General features: G+C 50.3%; 8 protein-coding genes across 8 annotated transcripts; 6 read left to right on the forward strand and 2 right to left on the reverse strand.

Moving 5' to 3' along the window:
• Nucleotides 1–1,450: 1,450 nt before the first annotated feature.
• Nucleotides 1,451–3,087, forward strand: APUU_50440S (uncharacterized protein; the record flags this gene model as incomplete). The annotated part of the gene is made up of 3 exons (XM_041705437.1): nt 1,451–1,465; nt 1,525–2,052; nt 2,101–3,087. The coding sequence occupies 3 exons, from the start codon at nt 1,451–1,453 to the stop codon at nt 3,085–3,087; spliced, it is 1,530 nt and encodes a 509-aa protein (XP_041557923.1).
• A 536-nt stretch (nt 3,088–3,623) lies between these two features.
• Nucleotides 3,624–5,191, forward strand: APUU_50441S (YchF/Obg family ATPase; the record flags this gene model as incomplete). The annotated part of the gene is made up of 3 exons (XM_041705438.1): nt 3,624–3,698; nt 3,857–4,414; nt 4,640–5,191. The coding sequence occupies 3 exons, from the start codon at nt 3,624–3,626 to the stop codon at nt 5,189–5,191; spliced, it is 1,185 nt and encodes a 394-aa protein (XP_041557924.1).
• A 245-nt stretch (nt 5,192–5,436) lies between these two features.
• Nucleotides 5,437–6,218, forward strand: TMA20 (translation machinery-associated protein 20; the record flags this gene model as incomplete). The annotated part of the gene is made up of 3 exons (XM_041705439.1): nt 5,437–5,450; nt 5,566–5,706; nt 5,828–6,218. 3 exons carry the CDS (start codon nt 5,437–5,439, stop codon nt 6,216–6,218), a joined length of 546 nt encoding a protein of 181 aa, XP_041557925.1.
• A 183-nt stretch (nt 6,219–6,401) lies between these two features.
• On the reverse strand, nt 6,402–9,790 carry APUU_50443A (RIC1 family protein; the record flags this gene model as incomplete). The annotated part of the gene is made up of 5 exons (XM_041705441.1): nt 6,402–7,163; nt 7,213–7,688; nt 7,745–8,012; nt 8,062–9,456; nt 9,509–9,790. The coding sequence occupies 5 exons, from the start codon at nt 9,788–9,790 to the stop codon at nt 6,402–6,404; spliced, it is 3,183 nt and encodes a 1,060-aa protein (XP_041557926.1).
• Nucleotides 9,791–10,168: 378 nt separating this feature from the next.
• APUU_50444S (putative Hsc70 cochaperone (SGT)) lies at nt 10,169–11,356 on the forward strand (the record flags this gene model as incomplete). The annotated part of the gene is made up of 3 exons (XM_041705442.1): nt 10,169–10,171; nt 10,251–11,245; nt 11,305–11,356. 3 exons carry the CDS (start codon nt 10,169–10,171, stop codon nt 11,354–11,356), a joined length of 1,050 nt encoding a protein of 349 aa, XP_041557927.1.
• Nucleotides 11,357–12,059: 703 nt separating this feature from the next.
• Nucleotides 12,060–13,658, reverse strand: tim44 (protein translocase subunit TIM44; the record flags this gene model as incomplete). Its single annotated transcript, XM_041705443.1, has 2 exons — nt 12,060–12,735; nt 12,799–13,658. The coding sequence occupies 2 exons, from the start codon at nt 13,656–13,658 to the stop codon at nt 12,060–12,062; spliced, it is 1,536 nt and encodes a 511-aa protein (XP_041557928.1).
• Nucleotides 13,659–14,094: 436 nt separating this feature from the next.
• Nucleotides 14,095–14,784, forward strand: APUU_50446S (mitochondrial 37S ribosomal protein uS11m; the record flags this gene model as incomplete). The annotated part of the gene is made up of 1 exon (XM_041705444.1): nt 14,095–14,784. One exon carries the CDS (start codon nt 14,095–14,097, stop codon nt 14,782–14,784), a length of 690 nt encoding a protein of 229 aa, XP_041557929.1.
• Nucleotides 14,785–15,370: 586 nt separating this feature from the next.
• Nucleotides 15,371–19,394, forward strand: APUU_50447S (putative VPS9 domain protein; the record flags this gene model as incomplete). Its single annotated transcript, XM_041705445.1, has 3 exons — nt 15,371–15,448; nt 15,509–15,755; nt 15,811–19,394. 3 exons carry the CDS (start codon nt 15,371–15,373, stop codon nt 19,392–19,394), a joined length of 3,909 nt encoding a protein of 1,302 aa, XP_041557930.1.
• Between the last annotated feature and the right edge of the window lie 514 nt (nt 19,395–19,908).

The raw sequence follows: 19,908 nt of genomic DNA on the forward strand, positions 1-19,908 counted from the left end.
ACTTTCTTTCGCTGCAGCTCTTTGCTTATTACCCTTTTTCTTTTCTATTTATATTTCCTATTTCCTTCGGGCGTTCGCGGAGCGGCGTGGTAATTAGGTCCATGGGTGGTTTAAAGCAGCTTACTTTTCATCTCCCTTAATTCCTTCCACAGCTACGGTTCTGTTTTTAGTGACCAGAAGACGGGTGTTGCGAATGTATACTATGTGTTATTTTCTCTCATTGATTTGGTCTGGACGTTCCTACCACCCCTACACCGTATGCAATTCATCATTAAATACTGGCCCAAGATGGTCTACATCAATAACAAACCAACCATATTTTACAATTGCTTCAAAAAAAAAAAAAAAAAAGGGTGAGCAAAAAACATACAACAGCTGGGATTCGCATGTGGTCACCCACCATACTACTAACCAGCCGGCGTGTGGCTTAAGTACGGCTGAGCGGACGGGAAGCCCTGTTTTCCACACCCTATGGTCGTATGTACCAATAGCAATGAAACAACGGAACATAAGGTACGTAATTGAGTGGTATAATATATGAGTTGGTACTCCGTACATGGAGAAATTCATGTGTTTAGTGAGCTGGTTTTGGTTGAGACGTCATAATCGTGCAGCAAAGCTCGTTCTCGCATTCTCGCATTCGAGAAAGATCCATATGTCGTTGCCTAAATGTACCAGGGTTTTCAATTCCTATGGCCCAAGAATCTCAAAAAATATGGAGTGTATCCATAGTGCTTACTATATATTTCGGGAAAAGCTAGTATACGAACAGTACTCTCCGCACAGAAAACATCAAAAACATGACTGGTTAAGTTAATGAGCGATATTCCGGGATCCAGAAACAAATGGATAACGAGGAGTCTGCCTACATGGGGCGCAGAGTCAGAGCCAGAGTCAAATTTTGTGGTTAGAGTTTGTAGGGCACTCTGAAAGAACTTGGGCCCGGATCTTCAACCAATTCCAAATGTGGCCACGGACCGCGAGCACGTGAGGCTGAATAGTTCACGAATACGAGCTGACCACTTTTGGATAACTCTGATTTGACGTCAGTCGAAATCTTCCAACCATGTTTTCTTCTTGCGGCTGGTAGTGGAGATAGGGCTCTTCAACTGTCAGCGGTGGGCACTGCCACGCCCAGGTCCACTGCTCGTATCTCTCGATTAGGGATGTACGGAGTATATATATGTAGGTAGAGATCGCTCTCCTTTAAACAGCACAGAATTTTTATAAAACATATTCATTATTCAAACCGTTGTCTTATAGTAACATATGATGAAGGTTCTTCTACTTTCCTTGTTTACCTCGTTGGCCTATGCCAATCCCGCCTCATCTCACTGCCGTTGTAGGCCGCACCAGAGTTGTTGGCCATCCTCGGAAGAATGGAACGCCCTGAACAGCACTGTTAACGGGAACTTGGTCGCCGTGAGACCTGTAGCCGCTGTTTGTCACAATGAAGGCGCGCAGAGTGAAGCTTGCCAGGATGTGCAGGCCCTATGGACTAACTCGACATGGAGGGCATCCCAGCCTGGCGCTGTCCAGTACGAGAACTGGGAGGCGTGGCCTGAGCACAATCAGACTTGTCATATCGAGAATCCGTTTAATCAACCTTGCGGCCAGGGTCGAATTTCGCTCTACTCGACTGTAGCGGCGTCTGCATCCGACATCCAGAATACTGTGCGCTTTGCAACGAAACATAATCTCCGATTGGCCATCAAGAATTCCGGCCACTGTTTCCTGGGCCGCTCGACCGCTCCCGAATCGCTGCAAATCTTGACAAATGGCATGAAGGATATCGACGTTGTGGATGATTTCACGCCAAAGGGAGCCCCTAGCGGCCGGGCTGGAGAGCCGGCAGTCACCATCGCAGCTGGTGTCAGTCTCCAAGAACTTTATAGTGTGTTAGGTAAGAAGCAGAGAGTAGTTGTTGCTGGTGCTTCTCACACCGTTGGTGCTGCTGGGGGATATATCCAGGGTGGTGGCCATTCTTTCCTGGGGCCATGGAAAGGAATGGCGTCTGACAACGCACTTCAATTCACTGTGGTAACTGCTGATGTGAGAGAAACACTACCTTGACATTTGTTACATATCTAACGTGCACAGGGAGGGTTGGTTGTCGCCAACAAATATCAGAATCCCGACCTCTTCTGGGCCTTACGCGGAGGAGGTGGCGGCACTTTTGGGATTGTCGTGGATGTCACGCTCCGGACCTTTGACGAGGCACCTGTGATCATGAGCAGCCTCAACATAACCACGCCTTCCGGAAACCCAAACTTTTGGGAAGCTATGACCCAGTTCCACGCACATCTTCCTGCTCTGAACGACGCTGGAGGAGCCGGTTATTACTACATCTTCCCACAACTTCCATGGACAGGGAACACGACACTTTCTGTTTTCACAATAGCGCTTTTTTTCCCGAACCAGACAAATGTTGCAAAGGTTAACGAGGCTTTTGCCCCGTTGCTCAGGTCGTTGAATGCGACAACAGCCGTCGAGACGCAATACCTTGCTCGGCCATTGCCCAATATTAACACTCTCATCTCGGGGGTATTACTTACTAGCGACGCTGACGAGACTGGTACCATTGCACTGATTGGCTCCAGATTATTTTCTCGCGATCTATTGGTTTCAAAGAATGGGCCTGGCAGACTGGTTTCGACACTGCGAAGCCTCCTACACGCTCCTGGTAAAGTTGCTACAGGCCATATCGTGGCTGGAGGTACCGTGGCACAAAACGGTGGGAAAATTGACAGCGCCCTGAATCCAGCCTGGCGAGAGGCTGTAACACATATCACAATCGGCGCTAGCTGGGATCCAAATGCACCGTTGGCGGAACAGGAGGCGATTAGGAAGAACGTGACCGACGTCGAAGTGGAACGGCTTCGCTCTGTAGAGGGCGCAGATAAGATGGGCGCATACCTAAATGAAGCGAACGCCTACGAGAAGGACTTCCAGTCGTCCTTCTGGGGAAGCAACTATCCTCGCCTGTACGCGATCAAACAGAAATGGGATCCCGCGGGTCTGTTTATTACACGCAGTGGTGTGGGTAGCGAGGACTGGGACGCAGAAGGCCTTTGCAGAGACCACTGAGAGCAATAGTGAGCTGATTTCAGCTTCGACTTGTGTGTTTTTGTATGTATGTATTGGAGTTGAGTAGTTGGTCGGTGGACTGGACGAGCAATAGATTGCCTGTTTTGGAAAGACGTCATGTGCTTTAGTAAGCCGGAGTCATGTGGGCGGTGAAGTACGGAGATGACGGAAGATACATGTAAAAAAACAACAAAATATTTTCGATAGCTTCAAGAACTCGATAACATTGGGTGCTAAACTGATCAATTGAAGTATCTCAGTGTCTTAAAATACTCTCTTTACTGTCCCTGGTACCTCCGATACATTCTTTTTCTTTCTCAGCGTTTCCGCCCACTGGTTGGTGGGCCGCCGTCACTACGTCTTCTCCCGTTCTGTTTTCCCCCATCCGGTCGGCAGCTGGTCCTGCGCTGGTATCGCGTTTCCTCTTGAGCTGCTCCTCTTCCTCTGCCCCTCCACTTGTCTCTGTCTCTGTCTCCTCTCCTCTCCTCTCGCTTGACTTCCGCCGCTTCGCTTCCAGCAAGAAGAAGAAATCCAAGATGCCCCCTAAGAAGGCCGCCGTCCAAGAAAAGGTCCTCCTGGGCCGTCCCGGAAACAACCTGAAAAGTGGTATCGTATGTGAGCAAGACCCCACAGGCTATTAATTTTTTCTTCTGCCCCTCCCAGCCTCCTTCTTTTCTCCTATATAAGCGCTCTCCCCCCTAAAAATTTTCACTTTTTTCCAACAACTCTGTCTTCTCTCGTAACTCAAGATGTCCTAACATCATGACAGGTCGGTCTTGCCAACGTTGGCAAGTCCACACTCTTCCAGGCTATCACCAAGTCGGGCCTTGGTAACCCCGCCAACTTCCCATATGCCACCATTGACCCTGAAGAGGCCAAGGTCATCGTTCCTGACGAGCGATTCGATTGGCTATGCGAACACTACAAGCCCAAGTCGCGCGTTCCCGCCAACTTGACCATCTACGATATTGCCGGTCTGACCCGCGGTGCGTCGACTGGTGCTGGTCTTGGTAACGCTTTCTTGTCTCACATCCGAGCTGTCGATGCCATTTTCCAGGTAGTACGATGCTTCGATGATGCTGAAATCATTCACGTTGAGGGTGATGTCGACCCTGTCCGTGATCTGACCATCATCAGCGAAGAGCTGCGGATCAAGGATATTGAGTTTGTTGAGAAAGCTCTAGATGCCCTTGGCAAGCAGACAAGACGTGGTGGACAGACTCTGGAGATGAAGAAGCTGCGCGAAGAAGAAGCCACTGTTGCCAAGATTCTTGAGTTCCTTAAGGAGGGCAAGAACGTTCGACACGGCGACTGGAGTCCTAAAGAGGTACGTTTTTTTTTTTTTTTTTTTTTTTTTTTTTTTTTTACTTGTTCCTTTCATTGTATGATGAATAAGAGCTTTGCTCGATATAACCCAGCTCGTCGAATGCCTCAAATTTAATACCAACGTAGAGGCAGTATGAGAACACACCCTATCTGATACAGTTTATCACATTTTTGTTGATTTTATCTGCACGTTGAATCTATTTTCGGAGACTAACCGACTTTGCAGGTCGAGGTCATCAACCCTCTCTTCCTTCTCTCAGCCAAGCCTGTTGTGTACTTGGTCAACCTGAGCGAGAAGGACTACATCCGCCAGAAGAACAAGTACATCCCCAAATTAATGGAGTGGATTAAGACCAACTCCCCTGGAGACTCTATTCTGCCCATCTCCGCTGCTTTTGAGGAGCGTCTGACTCAGTTCGAAACCGAGGCTGAGGCTGACGAGGAGTGCAAGAAGCTTGGCGCCCGGTCTGGTCTGCCCAAGGCCGTCGTACAAATGCGCCAGGTCCTCAACTTGGCCAGTTTCTTCACTACTGGAGCTGACGAAGTCCGTCAGTGGACAATCCGTAAGAACACCAAAGCCCCTGCTGCTGCCGGTGTTATCCACGGAGATTTCGAAAAGACTTTCATCCAAGCCATTGTCTACAACTACAATGTTCTTAAGGAACTTGGCGATGAAGGCCAAGTCAAGGCTGCAGGTAAGGTCATGACCAAGGGCAAGGAGTATCTCGTTGAAGATGGAGATATCCTTCTCATCAAGGCCGGTGCTGCCCGGGGTTAGATAAAATCAAAAAAAATCTAGCAATTTCAAACAACCTGTCGAACACAACCGTACTTGCCTCTCCATGTTGGATCCACTGTAGAACATTCAATCGTGTAGCACTTGGTATATGCTGGAACTCCGTTGTACTCTTGCAGCTCCATATGTCATAGAAATTTATGCACGTGACCCCGTTCCCCGCGATCTCAGCGTATCGCCGCAAGCCCGCAACATAAAGACAACTGAACAAACATAAATCAGACACCATGTTCAAGAAAGAGTGAGTTTATTCAATCTTTTCATAGACTACTATACCCAATACCGAACGAATCCTGCTCCATGCGTTCACAATTCAAGCTCAAAAGACCCGAAAACCCAAGCTAACCAAGAAACAGCATCCCACCAAGCAACCGCTCAAAAGTCAAGTCCTCTGTGCAGCGCGGTCTCCGCCAAAAGCTCATTGAGTCTCACCCACTATGCGAACCATATATTGAAGAGATCCTGCCAAAGAAGGCGCAGCTCGATGCCGTGAAACTGTACGCCTCCCTTCTCTTCGCTTCCTTTCCCTGCCCCTCGTCTCCCCGCCGTGGAAAACGCCGTTGAAAGAAATGGAAAAAAAAAAGGTAGCAAGCTAACGAAACCCCAACTCTGATCTAGACCCGACAGAGTAACCCTCTACACAATCGACTCGAATCCCCTCTTCTACCAACCCCTCGACGGGCCCCCAATCCCGCACCTGAAGCTTCTGCACAAGTTCCCGAACATTCTGCCTACGATCCAGATCGACCGCGGTGCGATTCGCTTTGTGCTCTCTGGCGCGACGCTCATGGCGCCGGGTCTGACGAGCCCTGGGGGCCGGTTACCGGATGCGGAGAATGCGCTGGAGAAGGGGACTGTTGTTGGCGTGAAAGCCGAAGGGAAGGAGGAGGTCTGTATGGTTGGGACTTTGAAAGCAAGCACAGAGGAGGTAAAAAGTAAGGGGAAGGGGGTTGTTATCGATGATGGGCATTATTTGGGGGATGGGTTGTGGAACATGCAGTTAGACTAGGATGGGTAGGATAGACTGACGGCGGTGTTGTTTGTGTGTGTGTGTACTGGTGTTCTGGGGAAACGGACTAGGTATCTCGAGAAGTTATTACCTAGATTTATTGAGTAAATGAGCTAACCAAAATTACTGACTATGCCTATGTACATATATTGTTTCTGTAGACCATGTATGTAGCCTGGCTAGTTATGTGTTTGCGTCGCCGCTCCTGGTTGACATGTCGCTTGCTCTGGTGGGACTGCCACGCGGTGAGATCGAGGCTGCAGCAGACTGTGAAGACCAAGACGGTGAGCGAATGGCCAGACCGAGCCCTTTCAGATTGGTTGTAGTGCCGTTGATTCCAGCAGGAGAACCGCCATGTCGCAGACCTGCACGCGACACAGAACGGCGGAGCATCTCACCGGATCCATCAAGGGCAACTAGGAACCGTGCTAGTTGTGCACAAAGTTCCCAGTCACTCTTTTGCGATGCCAATATCATTAGTCTGACAACATAATCTTCAACTGGGGCATCATGGCCCTCTGCTTCGTCTTCAAATGCTTGTAAGACGAGTAAGTAGCCCACAGCGGTTTTCAGGGAATTGAGTTTAAGCGCTTGTTCGAAGAGATCCTTTGGTGGAGGGAGGTAGGCAAAAAGCGTACGCCATGATCGAAGTTCTGTTTTACGTGTACATTGGACAACGATATCCAGGTACACACTAGGCGGAACAGACGCCTGAAGGAAGGAGATGACGGAGGGAAGAAGAGGGTCGTGTCTTGGAGTTTGGTCATCGAGTTTGCTTTCCTGCGCCATCCTATCATCTTCCTCGTCGAGGACGTGGTGGAGAAGGATTTCAAGGGCGTGAGGAAAGTACGAAAGGTGGGAGAAATATTGGTATAGTGACTGAGCCGAAGGGATGTCGCCCTGGACTAGACTATGCTGGAGGAAGTACGGAAGGAAGAGGTGTGTCTGTTACAGCATTAGCAAGACCATCGCTGGTATGGGGTTCTAAACCTACCCGAATAGCGAATTTGAGCACCACGAATGTGATATCGCGCCGTTGTATTGTTTCCGGTTCCACCCCAAGTACAATCCCTTTGTTCAGCAGAACTGACAGGGGGTAAAAATCCAAAGGTACTTCGATAGATTTCGGTACATCCTCCCGCTGTAAAACTTCCTGAACATCACCCCAGGCTGTGAGATCCTTCCCGGAAAACGTCCAAAGAGAATCTCGTAAGGACAGATTGCTGTGATATTGGTTGAGGGCCAACTCTGCAGCTGGACTAGGAGGGAGTGATTCCTCGACAGGCGGAGCGAAATTGAAAGATAGCTGATCACGCATCAAGATGTAATACTCAACGTCGTGTGATATCACGCGCATATCATATTTGAGTTCTCCGGAGTCCGACATCGATGGCTGGAGGAGCACCAGGTTTCCATCAACTAGTAGGAGCACAGATGCCACCTTCACATCGTGAGCTGGGTCCCCATTCCCTACGGAAGTTAGTATTCGCTTCATAAAAAAAAAGAACGTATACAGTTTAACTTACGTAATTGGTCTTCAGGCAAGACCCAGCTGATAGATCGAACGCGGGTGGGTGCCCGCACGATTCCGTTGAAGGCGATCTGGCCAACTGGGACGAGCGTGATTCGGGATTGTGTCGAATTTATTATATAATGATATAGGATATTCTCGTAGGTGTAGACGAGTAGGGAATCCTCGCCGGACGGGCCTATGAAAACCACGGGCGAAGGGAGATATTCTACGTGAAGAATAGAATAGTTGTTTAATGGAAGCTCGCGGGAAAACATGCATAGCTGCTACAATGTTAGTATACGCAATTTTGCGGGCACTTCAGGAACTAACCTCGTATGAGCCATCACGGTCAATGGCCGCGATTAAAATATGACCATACCAGCACATCCCGCCCCGAACAGCAAATGAATTTTCGACCTTGGAATCCTCGAATACCTTCCAGCGGCCACTATTCACGCTATAGTGCGCAAGACCACGCTTTCCTGCTATGGCAACATATCTTCCGTCTTGAGACACAGAACTGGCGCGGATAGGCCATTGTGAGTGAAGGTATGCTGGTGGATACTGGGCATGATGCCATAGTGAGTCTTTGCCAGAGATTGTTATGAGGTCCGGTAGATCGTGCCCTCGGTAAATGATTACTTCTGTCGACGTTTGCAATAAGCCCCTGGCAAGGTTGGCAGAGGAATAGCACCCAGTCAGGGCGCTTCGGGCTGTTTCGAGAATCCACAAGCGTCGGTCATCGTGGGCAGTCAAAATGATGTCTGAGCCCCCACCTATCCAGCAACCGTGTGACGCACCGGTCAACCAGTCCTCACCATTAGACGTAGCAACGGACCGATCAATGGAAAAACTGTTCCCACCAGGCTTGCCGAATACGCTCCATGTTGTCCAACCATGTTCGTAACCAGCAAAAAGGCAGTAACCATCCGGCGAGTAGCACATGAATGTTAATTCACCAGTTGTGTTCGGAGAGGCAGGCGATTCGAGCTTGTGTGACAGAGGAACGTTCCCCAGGTAGTCTTTAGCCGTGTAAACGAGGACATCGCCGTTGGCACAGCTGACAGTGAGTAGTGAAAAGCGAGCATTCACCGTAACTTTGACAGCTTTATCGTCGTCGCTAGTCGGAGTATGAAAGCAATGGCCATTGAAGAGACCTTTATGAGGTTCGGACACTTGTGATAGCTCGGAGACACGTTGAACGGCGTACGCGTGGCCCTCATTGGTCACCCATACCATCAGGTTTATTGCACGGTCATACACCATGTCAGCGATAGATGTCCGCTTTGAGACACCTAGAACTCTGCTTAAAAGCTCCGACGTAGTTTGCGTACCGTGCTCGTCAGGTGTCCATCGTATGCATTGAATAGCAGCGGGCTTCACAGTCGCAACCACAAGCTCATTGTCTAATGCTAGAGCCTTCATAATTCCAGACTCTATTTTGATTGCCATTCGAAACCGGATACTGACATCGTGTATGCTGCTAGAGTCTTCATCGGCTGAGATTCGGGCTAGTTGCTGGCGGCGAGAGGCGCTGCTCTGATCATACTGCTGCTGGTAAACACGGGAATTGGAGTCCGTTGCAATGGTATAGGTAAGTAGATAGCCTTTCAGTGTCTGAACAACAAGGATTGTCGCATCGGGACGCATGAGGAGGGCAACATTGGCACCGTAGGTTTCTAGTGATGTCGATGATCGAGAAAAGGCCGCAACAACAGCAGTGGGCTGGAATCGGTCAGTCTCCAAACAACACGAGAGCAATATGATCTCAACATACCCTGGTTTGCCAGACGGCTATCGAAGAGTTGGACATCGTCGCAAACATATGGCCGGTCCGAGAAAGGCAGAGCCCCCTTATTGCTTCATCTGCCCACTGGGACGACGGCGCCGTTTGGGGATGCGTTGTTGAGCCATTGCTCTGATTCAGCGGTTGATCCTGTTCAGCGTACTCTGCGGATGCATCCTCACGGATTGAGTCGTCAACTTCGTCCGATAGCGGGGCAGGAATCCCAGGGCCATTGATCGCATAGACCCTGGGGACTCCGTTTGGCCAGTACATGGCTCTTGAAAAGCGGGACAGTTATGGAGAGCCGTGGTGGCAGATTTGGGCATCTTCGTCGGGTCCAGACACGTTATACCGCCGGAAACATGACATTTACAGCCCTAGAGCGCCCAATCATATTCACCAAGAGCTTTCGACCGATGATGTCGTGTGTAGATAGATGAAAGCTACCTTCTCCGCGTTCACCGCCCGATTTGGGACGCGGTCCGAGCAATCACGTGGGGAATTCGTGCAAACAGTGCAAAAAAGAAGACTCGAGATTTGCTGCCATCAAAAAATATCCCCGCATCACAGGCCGCCGCCCCCCACTGCTTCTTGCCAGCTATACAAAGAAAAAATCTCGAGCCTCAAAAGACGCCAATCCCACCCTCTGACATGGTAATAGCACCTTTAAGATACATCTATTCTGTCTTCCATTGGTGCTTCGAATGCTAACATCGAATTTTCCAACTACCAGGCTCCTACCGAGTCAAAGAAGCGCCTGGCGCTAGCTATCATTGATTTCCTCAACGCCAGCGTGAAAGATGGCACCCTTACAGCAGATGACGCTGAGTCCATCGAGATTGCCCAGTCATGCATTGCGGACACATTCAAGGTTGACCCGTCCGATGAGGCCGCTGTGAAGGAAGCCCTAGGTGGACAGTCGCTCGCTAGCATCTACAGCGTCTACGAGAAGCTTCGCAACAAGGGTGACGCTGCCGGTTCCTCGAGTGAACCCCAGGCTGAGAAGAAGCCCCAAGCTGGCACTCCCACCCCCGAGTCTGACAAGTTAAAGTCCGAGGGTAACGCCGCCATGGCACGTAAGGAGTACAGCATTGCCATTGATCTTTACACAAAAGCCCTGGCCATCGCCCCGGCCAATCCCATCTACCTCTCCAACCGTGCTGCTGCATACTCCGCATCCGGACAGTCTGAGAAGGCCGCGGAGGATGCCGAGCTTGCAACTACCGTTGACCCCAAGTACTCCAAGGCCTGGAGTCGCCTGGGTCTCGCCCGATTCGACTTGGCCGATTACCACGGAGCCAAGCAAGCCTACGAGAGTGGTATCGAGGCCGAAGGTAATGGTGGAAGCGAGGCCATGAAGAGGGGCCTTGAGACCTCTAAGAAGAAGATCGAAGAGGCTAGCCGCGGGCCTGAGCCTCCTGCAGACTCCGTTGACGATGCACCTGGTGCATCCCGCGGTGGCGGCGGTGGTGGCATGCCTGACCTCTCTTCCCTCGCTAGCATGCTCGGCGGTGCTGGTGGTGGCGGCGGCGGCGGCATGCCTGACCTCGGATCTATGATGAACAACCCTATGTTTGCTAGCATGGCCCAAAACCTCATGAGCAACCCGGAAGCACTCAACAACCTGATGAGCAACCCCCAGCTACGACAAATGGCCCAGAACTTTGGCCAAGGCGGTGGTATGCCGGACATGTCAAGCTTGATGAGCGACCCAAGCATCGCTGATATGTAAGTGTTTAAAACTCCTGATAGCTCCACTCGCAGCACGACACTGACTTGAATCATAGGGCCCGGAATTTCATGGGCGGTGGTGCTGGGCGCGGTGGTGGATCTCAATAGTTTATACATTCGTCCCATACTTAACGTTCATGTTGATGCCCGAATTATTATCACTCCCTTATCGCAGTTTCGGTACATACCCATTTTAAACCTGACTATAGTGTTAAAAATATAGACGTAGCTTTCGGTCACGTATTTACTGGTTCAACTTTTTCTGGAGCTTTCAAGGCATTTAATATAATTTAAAGTGTATGATCGAGCGAGTAGTAGTAAGACATGTCGTACAGGAAAGAAAGCATAAAACACGCTGGACCAGAGGCCCTGATGCAATAGCAATAATCAGAAGAGTGGAGGATGGTGATGGAATAGCCAGCCAAAAAGAACACCATGCGCCATCGAGAGCCAAAAGGATAAAATCATGAGATTCCGAGGGATGGTTCTTTCGGCATGTTAGAAAGGGACACTAATGCCTCACTCCGAAATCCGACAAAAACAATAATCAGATACAAATACAGGAACCTCAAAAGTCTTAAAAATCGAATCGAGATTCAGGGAAAACGTCGATGAGAGTGGTTACTATAAAGTCATAGCGTAAAGTGCCAGTCCAACTGGCCTCTATTCAGAATAGTTAATATTGTACAGTCGGATATATCACACAGTCGAGAAGAGGAGAAACGGTTCGGAAATAAAAGTAGTAGGTCATCATAGATCGCCACGGACTTGAGTGAGGTGGTGTAATGTTCGAGGAGTAACGGTGGTTGTTTTAGATGTAGTCCCGAGCAGCCTTCTGCAGTTCAATCAACCTCCATCCCTTTGTCTCGGGATTGTTCACATCCTCAGGAATTCTCGTCAGTCCCATGACATATGAGACCAGTTGGACCTTGTCCTCCATCCCAGCGGCAAGCTCGTTCGTTTTGGTGTTTCTGTAAACGTGCACTTCTTGCGTGCGGCACATTACCACGAAGACGGGGATATCACCGGGATCCAGCATACGTGCGTTCATGACATCCACTCCACGGATATCAAGGATACGGCCATCCGACTTTAGGCCCGCAGTGGTGATTTGTTTGGTAAGGGCGGCGTAAACACTAAATTGTGCGTCTGAAAGCCAAAGCTTTAGTGTTTCGACGTCTCCCTTGACGTAGGCGTCAAGAACTTCGGGAAGAATATATTCACGCATTTCCCGTAGAAATGATTCCATCTGGAAATTGGGATCCATTTCACGGAACTTTTTGACAACCTGAGCAGTCTCGTTCTCAGCAAAGAAACCGGCAACCCGGTCTGAAATGCTGCGTGCCGTGCTAATCAGAGGGTTCTCTGACTCATTGTATGTTTCTTTTAGGGTGAAGAGCTTCTGCATCATGGGATTCGAATCTTTGAAATCGCGCCAGCTTTCTTTCCAAGCTGAGTCTTTGTGAAGCGTCACGTTTGTTCCGGCACTATTTAAATAAAAGATGGTTAGAAATCATAATAAAGTAAGTTTGAAGAGAGGGGATGCAGACTTTGGATCTTCGACCGTAGGCCCGGACTTCCGGCGTCCAGACTTGGCCTCCATCTCTTCACGCTGTTGCCTCTGTCGCCGACGCTCCTCCTTCTCAGTCCAACCACCGTACCGCGAGCTGCTGCCATCATCAATGGCTTGCTTTACACCTCCAACGGCGGTCTTGTAAGCTTCGGTTTCTCGCACGGGGCGCGTTGCTTTATCGAGTCCAGTTGCAGTCACATTGACACCCTTCCGGAGCCCTTTAACAACAGGGGTGTTCCACGTCCACGAAGCGCTTTTTCCGATAACGCGACCTGTTCCTTTCAGGGCAGTCGAGGTTCGCGTGGAAGCTGCTCCTGATGCTGCCTCATAGGCAGAACGAGCACGCTTAACGTTTTCGTTCTCGCTGAATTGATGGGCCGAGGAGGCAAGAGCCTTTGTTGACTCGTTCCACTCTTTGGAGGCCTTAAACTCCGACTGTAAGGTATCCCGGAAAACTTGCCACGGAGACTTGTCACCATGGGGAGGAGGAGGAGGCGCATCTTCCTTTTTCTCAGATTTTTCCTCGTCCTTTGATTCATCGTTTTTCTCATCCTTTGATTCTTCGGACTTCTTTTCACCCTGCTGTTCCTGTTTCTGTTGCAACCGAGGTGTACCGACATGGAAGGATCTAGTCAGGTGAAGAGAGGCGTACGGGGAAAGAAGGCGGGAAACCGGAGGGTTGGCGCTATCCGTTGAACGTGAAATCGCGTATAAAGGAGACTGAATCAACGGCCGTTGTATAGCGATCGCGTTCGCAGCTGTCGTCCTGAAAGCGGACGTTGGAGATCGCAGAGCGGCCACCCGCACGGTGGCCGACATTCTGTTAGCCGCAATCATGCTCTGTAGTAAAAAAAGAAAGCAGAGAATAAAACAGCAAGAAGAGATTAAATAGTATAAAGCGTGAAAGAGCCCCAAGGGGAAGGGGGAGCGTAGAGATGGGTATTGAGAGGTGAGGCGAGAGAGGAAGCGATGTCGGCAACGGTTGATGAAGGGAAAAAAGTCGAGCTGTAGACGCCAAGAATCGAAAATTCGGCCTTCTTCCGCCGCCTTCACCTTTCCCGAACCATTGCGGCTACGCTTATTCCAGCCCAACCAGTCGTGCCTGCACCATTAATATTATTTGCTTTCGAATTTTTGATTGTATCTTGCAACGGTTGCCCTACATAGCCGGGCCATCTGCTGAAGGGCTGTAGGCAGATCGTTGCGCTCTCCCCCCAGACCTCCCCTCGTCCGATTCTCAAGCTATATCGTCTCGCGAGCACTCCAATTGAAGATGAACAACACATTCGGGCACGCGTTGGCGCGGGCTCTCCCGTCGGCTGGTCGACAGTGCCAGCCTCGGGCGTCCCTGTTCCGTCAAGCAAGAGTTTTCTCCACGACCCCCCGTATTTTCGAATCGCCGAGCGAGACACCCAGTGCGTTGGGGCGAGAATTTCAAGCTGCGCGACTAGAGGAAGCGGCTCAGGATAACTCGCCGGTGTCCGCACTCACTAAGATGATGCGCGGGAGCAGGGCCCCAGTGAGCGCAGACTATTCGAAGATGGCCCAGAGTCTAGAGGCCGAGATGCTTAAACGCCCTTATTCCGACCATGCTCCTCCGCACCACCTCCACGTTTTATCGCATAGACGCAATACGATATTGACTCTCACACGACCAAATGGCAGTCCGCTGATGTCAATGGGTACCGGGGCTCTGGGTTTTCGAAAAGCTCGTCGAGGAGGTTATGACCCGGGGCTCCAATTATCAACCCACGTCCTCGCGCAGATCCAGGAAAGGGGTCTTCTATTGGAAATCAAAAGCCTAGAGATTATCTTCCGTGGTTTTCACCTGGGACGGCAGGCCTTCGTTAAGGCATTGCTGGGCAATGAGGGGAGAAACATTCGGGGGTTGGTATGCCGGGTGTCAGACTCGACTAGGATAAAATTTGGTGGAACAAGGAGCCCGAAAGTCCGCAGACTTTGAGGCCTCCTTTTGCTACTTTGTTTTAATCCCATTGCATGATGTCCAACGCTGAGCCAGACCTCGATGCATCTTGACGGTCTCAGGAGACCGCAACTGCCCTTTAGACACACAGGTCATCCATGCACAGCTCGCTTCAAGGCAAGAGGAAGGGCTTGGTATTTGTAGTCTAGTTTGTCCATGTATATTAATTTCAATTGTTAAGAGCACCAACTCCTTGTATCCAGCGATAAGAAGAAAAAGAGTCCAGAACATTTGATTTCCATATCGGGTATAGTGCGGAGAGCTGCCAGGTCCCAACTGCACGAAAGCTGTTGACTGAACTCCTCCTGCTCCCGGTTTCAATCCGTTTATGAACTTGCCATTGCACCCAATTTTTGAATCATCCCTGTTTACTACAAATATACTATTCTTGTTCTTTATCCGGCTGTCGTGCTTGCTACCTAGGTTGTTCGGACTGCTTGAGGGCGGATGCGCCTGAGCTGCCTCCCTACGTCGATCCGGCGAACGTTCCTTTCTGTGAGTTCGACTGAGGCGGCTTGATGAGCGCCAGATCATCTCCAACGGGCCGTCATCCAGGATCGCTTGGATGCACCCTCTAAACCCTTTCCTCCGGGCCTTCTTTCGGAGCACTGTGCCCGGGCAGTGTGTACCAATCGAAAATCATGTACGGCTTCCCCTCTTGAGCACGCATGTTAGAGAGTAGAGTTACTGAAACGCATTCTAGGTTCTCCTCGTCCCCGTGAGTGAATCCTTAATTGGATCGCGCGATCGCGAATCGTCCCTATTCTACTCCGATCTCGTCGTCTCGGAAGAATTCTTAGGCAGCCACACTCTGCGAATACCAGGTTCAAGTGGAGCGGGAGGAAGAGATGATCCAAGTGTCCGCGATGGTAGGGGGAAGGCGAAACAAGTGACCACCGCCAACGGCAGGACTGTGATACTGAGGGACAACTCGGTTTATAGTAATAAGGGTGAGAGCACCTGTGGTGACCACTTAAATGCCATTGCGCCTAATAATGAACCCAGGCTTCAAGTCGTTGAACCAGGCACAATTGCTGTCCGATGCTTTATACTACGCTCCCGCGGGTGACTCACAGCCGTGGCTTGTATACCTCATCTCCAAGCCACTTGTGGGCTCCTTCGAACCCGCGAAAATCATCCCCGCCGTGGTTCCTGGAACCGGCCCCAATGCCAACCGCTCACAGGTCGGCGGGAAACCTGGCGAACAATCCGGCCCTACGATTGCCTCGCCTCCGAAGAAGGAAATAAGAACATTCGGAGAGCTTCTGGCTCATTTTCCGATGATTTCGAGACAGATGCAGCCGGGGTTGGAAAGGCTGTTTAGGGAATTCGGAAAGGAACTTGGGAAGCCCTTGCCCCCGCCACCATCGCGGTCGCCAATGTTAGAGGACGGCGAATACAGTCGATCTCGTGAGAATTTACTTGCAGATGAGGCCAGCTCTGTTAGAAGTTCATCATCACGCCGCAGCAGAGGTCTTCCCTTCAATTCTGAAGAGTATTTCGAAGATGATGAGGACTTGATGCGCCGCAGCCTGGAGACAGCTGTTACTGCAGCAATTGACTTGTTTCGGCTGGTTGATCAGCAACAGTTATCTCTTCTTGGAGCGACTACCGACCTAACAGGGCCAATAGTTGAGGGTTTTATTGAACGATATGTTGCTGAACAAGTTCACGAATCACTGCTATTTCCTCGCTTATGCAGCTTTCGCCAACCGGAAGACACAGAACTTGATTCTAGGATTCGACAAATGGAGTATGTCGACGTGTCCCAAGTTGGTCTTACAATTGAGGGTGGCCGGGATGGTAAGCGCGAACTTTTATTGCGGCTTGGTAAGGCAGTGGAGGAGTTTCGCAAAGTCCTGGATGCGAAGTGCCCTCACGATATGCTCAGTACGCTTCTGGAGACAGTAAAGGTCTTATCGTATCCGGGCGAATACAATAAAAGCGACGAGAAAGAATCGGCACCCGTGACGATAAATGCGGACATTTTGGTATCACTGTTGCTGGTCGTCGTGATTAGATCACAAGTGAAGCATTTACACGCCCGATTGCTATACATGCAACACTTTATCTACGTCGACGACGTTGATAGTGGGGAAATGGGTTATGCTTTGAGCACCTTTGAAGCGGTCCTTACATATCTAATGACGGATCCAGCGGGGATTCGAAGAGCAAGCATTCGGAATAAGCGCTTATGGAATGCGACAAAGGCCGGGCGTGTTGCCGATATGAAAGCTATTTTAGAACCAGATGGCGATCATGAATCACTATACGACACCTGTGACACCGCCGACACCCAGAGCCAGCCACTAGAGGACGCACGGCCTAACCGACAGGCTTTACGGACACCTCCGCTAATGGACAACCATATATACTTAGGCGATGAGCGAGAAATCATGGATCCGCCATCGGATGCGCCTCCACTCGCGCACGTATTCCCATTTCAGACCTGGGAGCACTCATCTCCAATTCGAGAGACGAAGCCTCCCATCAAACGAGTATCTATGGATGTTCGTAGCCTATCAGAGTCGTCGGGTGTTTCATTCCTCTCGCGGTCCACTACGATGAACTCGGTTGGTACGACCATCGAAGGGGATAGCTCAATCGAAACATTGGTCAAGACCCAGGATCCTCGTGGCGATTCCATATTGATGATGGCGGTTGAAGGCCACCGTTCTGAGGCTCTCAAGTACCTTCTAAGCTTGAATGAATATTACTCGGTGCATGACGTGCTCGACGATACAAACACTGATGGGACGACTTTACTCAGTGCTGCCGTCCAGCTTGCTATGGACGAGATTGTCGATATTTTGCTCAACTACCTCACAGAGACCGCCGATGGAGATGCCATTGCTACTTACTTACGAAGGTACGATGAGCGAGGGCGTACCGTCGCGCATTATTTGTTTAGCATTCCACCGGTGATGCGAAGACTTAAAGGCTTACTTCCGTGGCGTCAACGTGACAAGCATGGACAAACTCCGCTTTTCGCTCTATGCAGGTCGTACGATCACCCTGATTATAAGGCGATGGTGAACGAGGCGCTCACTGCAGCCCAAGAGTCCCAAGGAGATGGCAAGCCTTTACATCTAGACGACCATATTGACTCCAAGGGCAATACCTTGTTGCATATTGTCAGTGACCCCGAGATTACAATTCGCATACTCAGGGAAAGTGACTGCGACCCGAATGCCACTAATGACAAGAAATTCACGCCATTGATGATGGCCAGTAAATACGGCCGGGTTGATCAAGTGCGGATCCTCTTTTCGGACTCCAGAGTGGACATCCACGTCAAAGAGGCCCGAGGTTTGACTGCTATCGAGTTAGCTAAGGATGATGAGGTGCGCAACCGCATCGACGACCTGATACTCCTCTCCAACCCGCCATCATCCCATGATGCTTCTTCCGGACGTGTCACCACAGTGGTTCGCTCCTTTTTTGTTGAGGATGCAACCGTTCGATTTGTCCTCAAGTCGGGTGCACCCACGCCACCAGCTGATGGGCAAAATGTACCTGTACATACTAAGATGTACACTGTCACGACCTGTCGCCGTACGTTTGCTGATTTTGAGACCCTGGTCGGGTGCCTGGCCCTTGAGCATCCTGCCTCTTACCTGCCGTCCCTGACCGACTTTCGCAACCCTTTCCAAATACATTCGAAGCCGTCTCGCGCTGTACTCCATAACATGCAGGACAGACTTGATAGGTTCTTGAAGATTCTTCTTTCCCATCCCACATTCGCCACGCACGAGCTATTGTGGGAGTTCATTCTGGTCCCAGAGCTACAACCTCAGATGATGACAGAAAGATCCCATCGCAAAGCTCAAGCTTTCTCCGAGTCCATCGTCGAGGACCACGATCCCATCACAGAAGACGGCATCCGCGAGGTGGAGAACTTCATTTCCCATGCTCAGGATATAGTCCGCACAACCCACAACCACACGCGGACACTCCTTCGCCGCGGTCACGCCCTCAGAAACGCCGCCTCAGACATCGCCGACGCCGTATCAATCTGCTCATCCGCCATCTCAACCCTAAAAGAGCCCACCAACGCGCTTCCCCGTTCTCACATCGATGCATTCTCCCGCTACGCCTTTTGCCTATCAACCTCTTCATCAGACTCCTCCCCACTCCTCCAATTCCTCTCCACTCTCAGCTCAATCGACACAACCACCTCCGCAATCCTCACCTCCCTCTCCCGCCCTATCTCCCTAATATCCACCCTCAACTCCACAAGCCGCAACCTTGCCCGCTCCCGCTCCTCGCTCGCGTCTTCATCCCTTCCCCGCAAATTCAACCTCAGCTTCCCAGGCCTCGAGGAATCCCGCATCCGCTCGACCCGCGACCTGCAGCAGAAAATATCCACCTCGGAGACCCAACTCGCCCGCCTCGCCCGCGAAATCTCCTGGAACAGGGACGTCGTCGTCAGCGAACTCGCCGGCTGGACCTCGTGGCGCGAGCAGATCGGCCGCGACGCAATCCGCTCTTTCGTGAAGTCTACCCTTGTTCGCGAGAAGGAACGGAAGAAGAGGCTCGAGCGTTGCTTGAGGAGCGTGAGGGAGATAAGCAAGAAGCAAGAGGACTGAACTTGCGCACTGACTTGACATCTTCCCATGATTGAATGGGTGTTGATACATACACTGTGATTGATCCGCCTTTGGCTGTTTATTTTATAGATAGATATTAGCCGCTGTAGACATACTTACACATTTCCCTTTCTTATTTCTTTTTTATGGCCGCATACTAGCCATCTATGTTGATAATTTGTTTATATGATAACGATGAGACGATATAGGGAATGTTTCACCGTAATCCGCATGCTTAATGTAGCGCATTGAGTAGACGGGTTTAAATACAATTTTCGTTTCCGGAGCTCTTGGAAATATAGGCCAGAGGTCACAGGTTTCTATGGTTGTCTATCCTGGTCTTGATTTTGAGCTTGAATCTTATGTTTACTGTCCCGAACACTTGCACCTACCAGGCGCCGTAATGTAACTATACATGATCGCCATTCTAGTCTAATAACTAATCTAATAGAATCAGCTAAAAGATATAAGAGACCCACCAGGATTTCAATGGCTAGACAAGTGAACTCAAGCA

This window comes from Aspergillus puulaauensis, chromosome 5, assembly GCF_016861865.1.
Source record: "Aspergillus puulaauensis MK2 DNA, chromosome 5, nearly complete sequence".
Taxonomy (NCBI): Eukaryota; Fungi; Ascomycota; class Eurotiomycetes; order Eurotiales; family Aspergillaceae; genus Aspergillus; species Aspergillus puulaauensis.